Source organism: Sinocyclocheilus grahami, unplaced genomic scaffold, assembly GCF_001515645.1.
Source record: "Sinocyclocheilus grahami isolate Dianchi unplaced genomic scaffold, SAMN03320097.WGS_v1.1 scaffold2525.1, whole genome shotgun sequence".
NCBI lineage: Eukaryota > Metazoa > Chordata > Actinopteri > Cypriniformes > Cyprinidae > Sinocyclocheilus > Sinocyclocheilus grahami.
The window spans coordinates 26,104-29,823 of record NW_015507704.1 but is presented as its reverse complement, the minus strand read 5'-3'; the positions used below and the strand labels follow the sequence as shown (position 1 = coordinate 29,823).

The 3,720-nt window shown below is 44.2% G+C and overlaps 1 protein-coding gene across 1 annotated transcript; it reads right to left on the bottom strand.

The window, feature by feature from the left end:
- Positions 1-1,703: 1,703 nt before the first annotated feature.
- On the bottom strand, positions 1,704-3,073 carry LOC107575246 (wiskott-Aldrich syndrome protein homolog 1-like). Its single transcript, XM_016261659.1, has 2 exons — positions 2,013-3,073; positions 1,704-1,974 (listed from the first exon to the last, which is right to left on the bottom strand). Exons 1-2 carry the CDS (start codon positions 2,946-2,948, stop codon positions 1,891-1,893), a joined length of 1,020 nt encoding a protein of 339 aa, XP_016117145.1. The 5' UTR covers positions 2,949-3,073; the 3' UTR covers positions 1,704-1,890.
- Between the last annotated feature and the right edge of the window lie 647 nt (positions 3,074-3,720).

Sequence of the window (3,720 nt, the reverse complement as noted above, 5' to 3'; positions counted from 1 at the left end):
TGTGGTGCATGACTAGCCGTTCAAAGCACTTCATGAGGATAGGGGTAAGTGCAACTGGACGGTAGTCATTGAAGCAGGATGGAGACAACTTCTTCGGGACTGGAATGATGGTGGTAGCTTTGAAGCATGCTCCTGTTGCTGTTGTTGGAGCTGGGAGGGATGTATACAGCAACGAGCAGTATAGCTGTATATTCCCTCTGTAGATAGAACGGCTGGCACTTAATAATCATAAACTCCACCAGGGGTGAGCAGTGTTTGCAAACCACAACAGCATTGCGGCACCACGTATCATTGATGTGGGTCTTACCTCCCTCGACGAGAACTCTGTCCGCTCGATAGTTGAATTGTGTTACTTTTACAATGTAAAAACAGCTGTTTCAGAAACTGTAAAATACTGTAAAAATGAATGCATTTGAAATAAACGGGTTGTATTAGGTCTGGGCCGGTTTTAATAATTTCATAGCTGTTATGAAGTACATATGTTATGATATTTGTTAGATCCACCCGGTCAGATCAGAAGGATGAAAAAACTTAATATTATCAGCAATACTTTGAACGTCAATGCCACTGAAACAGTTGCTTTATCGGAGTCGTTTTCTATCTGTTTTAGTTATTTTCCTCATTTACATTTTGTTTGTCTACAGACAGACAGACAGAAACAATATCAAAGACATTTTTCAGCTCCCCGCAGATTTTAATAAGCAACCGTTTTATTGCAGAAGAAAAGATATCAAACCCAAAAGTCAAACTTTAAAGGTTTAAAAATAGACTCAAATGAATTCATTACAGAAGCACAGGACAGACATTTAGTGTTTGTTTTTCTGAGTGTTTAATGTGTGCGCAGATGGACTGAGCTTATGTGCCTCAATAATCAAAGACACTGATATAAGATGAATTTCTCTCTGACTGACTCGATTTAAAGGATCGGCCCTCATGAACTCGGGAATCTGATTGCTCATAAAGGCCAGTAAAACTTTTTGAAATTCATCAAATCTTTGAAAGAGACTCTTTGAGAATTTGACTGGATTTCTGTGGTGTTTTCTCTACAGTTTGCTGTCGTATCAACTATAATAATATGAACCTAACATTAATGGCATGCAAATACCAAACAAGCTATAGTTTTTAGCTTTGCATGTCAGTCAGACTTTGTGTTTCATGTCTAAGTGGCGGTTTTTAACTAGAATAATCTGCACTGGGGAATAGAGTTAATGATGTTAAATTAAAAGTTTCTCACATGAGACTAGATGGAAATCAGAGCTGCTTTGTCAGTATAAAGGCGGTTGTAAATGGCTGAATATGTGCAAGAAAACAACAATAATTCAGTATGCATTAATTCAATAATTACATTTTTAAACTGTAAAAAAAAAAAATTCACCTACTTAAAAAAAGGTTCAGTTGCTGCCTTGTCTAATCACATTTTTAGAATCTTTTCTAGTTCAGTTTCAGTAATTGAACCAATTTCAACTTCATTTTTATTAGTTAAAGTAATGGAAAAACATGTTGCCATGGCTTGATTTTTAAATGTAAAAATATTTTAAAGTTTTAAACAGATGAGGTTCCACCTGTCACGGGTCGTCAAGGAATGAGGACAGCAAACGAAGACGCATAATTCCAAACAGACTTTACTGAGAATTCTGACTTGGTTCAACACATAACACAAGCTAATAACCGACGAAGGATAGAACAGAATCAGGACTATAAATACACACAAGGTAAATGAGGGAAATAAGCAGGAACAGCTGGACAAGGATTAACTAATCAGAAACCATGGTAACTAATGAGAGCTCATTACAGAAACTAAACATAATCGTGACATTAGCTCCCCCTTTCGGAAGGCGTGACCTCACGCCACAACAGTAGATGACAGAAAAGAGGAAAGAGGGTGGAGGCTTAGGCGGAGGGTGTGGTGCTGGTGAAGGACTGGAACCTGGAGAATTCGGAGGAGACCAACACCATGGTGGAGCCGACGGTGGGAAGAACCAGGGAGGAGCTTTGGCTGAAGGACTGGGCGACACCCAGAAGCCGATCCACTGAGGCGGAACCAGGGTACGTGGCGGAACCGGAGCAGAGAGGCCGATGGACCAGGACATCGAAGGCCTGGAAGCCCAAGGTGGAGCGGCTGGCTCACGTGACTGAGGCAGAGCCGGGGATTCGGCTGACCAGGGCGATGATGGAGCGAGCGAGGATGACAGGGAAACCAGAGGAAGGGAGGAGCCCGGTGAAGCCGAAGGGGTGGAGGGTCGAGGCGCAGCCGGAGACCCGGAAGTCCGTGGCGGAAGCTGAGCGACGACCGACCGAGGTTTGTCCGGATGTACGAGGGAGCCCAGAGGAGTCCTAGGGCAGACAAGCCTCGGTGGAGCCGAAGGAATACAGAGCCAGAGCGGAGTCGGCGGGCTGACAGGCCGAGGTGGAGACATGGGCCTGGAGGGCCGAAGTGAAGCCGGGGACTCGGAGCCATACCGAGCTGGTGGAGAGGAACACTGAGGCGAGGCTGATGAGCCGCACAGAGCTAGCGGCGGAGGCAGAGCCGAGGAGCTGGACGACACCAGTGGGGCCGACGAATCCAGGGGACTGACTGAAACCAGAGGAGGAGATGGGACCAGGAAATCTGATAGAGACATCGGAGGAGGAAGATCTCCAGACGGGACTGGAGCCTCTAACAATCCGTACGGGACCGGCAAAGACAAAGGTTTGAGGGTGGGTACTTGGGTGGGAACTGGATCCGCGGACCACAGATCTATGAGGTTCATGTTCGCTCCTGGCTTTACAGTGAACTGATCAGCGTGCTCAGTCTCCTCGGCTTTGGTGGACTCCGGCTTTGGTTCCTGGACGAGCCCTGTTGGTGTCTCTGTGAGGGAGAGGCCACTGTTCTGGAGCATCCAGCCCAAATAATCCAGCCACCTTTGGCTTTCTGGTCTGAGGAGGAGACGTAACGCGGGTGAGTCCATGCTTGGTTTATTTTGATGCGGTCGGTTATTCTGTCACGGGTCGTCAAGGAATGAGGACAGCAAACGAAGACGCATAATTCCAAACAGACTTTACTGAGAATTCTGACTTGGTTCAACACATAACACAAGCTAATAACCGACAAAGGATAGAACAGAATTAGGACTATAAATACACACACGGTAAATGAGGGAAATAAGCAGGAACAGCTGGACAAGGATTAACTAATCAGAAACCATGGTAACTAATGAGAGCTCATTACAGAAACTAAACATAAATGTGACACCACCTGGATGAGATGAGGAGAGCCTCACCTGTCCACCTTCTGTTCTCCTGCACACTTCACATTAGATGAAAGAGCGACCGATCCGTCAGCGCTATGGCGATGATCACCGCTGCGTCACATCTGGAGATGTTTAGAGCTTTTAACCGTCTTCAGCAAAGCAGAAGGTGAAGGTGAATGTAGTGCTGAAGCTCAGTGTTCTCCTGAAAATCTTGTGCGACACCTGAGATCCCTCAGAACTCTGAGTTTACATCTTGCAACTGTCTTACAAATTATTTTTCTACAAATACAGATTCTAAGTTTCATCTTGATTCTTGAATTTTTTTTTTTTTTACAATTCCAAGTTTACATATTGCATTTTTTTTAAGAGTTGAATTTACATCTCGCATATGTTTCTTTTTTTTTTTTTAGAATTCTGAGTTTACATCTTTCTTTTTTTTTTTTAATTCTTGCAATTTAATAAGAATTCTGAGTTTACATCTTGCAGTTCA

What these genes read in the sequence shown, in the direction of transcription:
- LOC107575246 (XM_016261659.1), bottom strand. Translation starts at nt 2,948, where the DNA reads ATGGACTCACCCGCGTTACGTCTCCTCCTCAGACCAGAAAGCCAAAGG. An exon ending in AGTGGATCGGCTTCTGGGTG is followed by an intron (nt 1,975 to 2,012) that starts TCGCCCAGTCCT and finishes TCCCTGGTTCTT; the next exon opens with CCCACCGTCGGCTCCACCAT.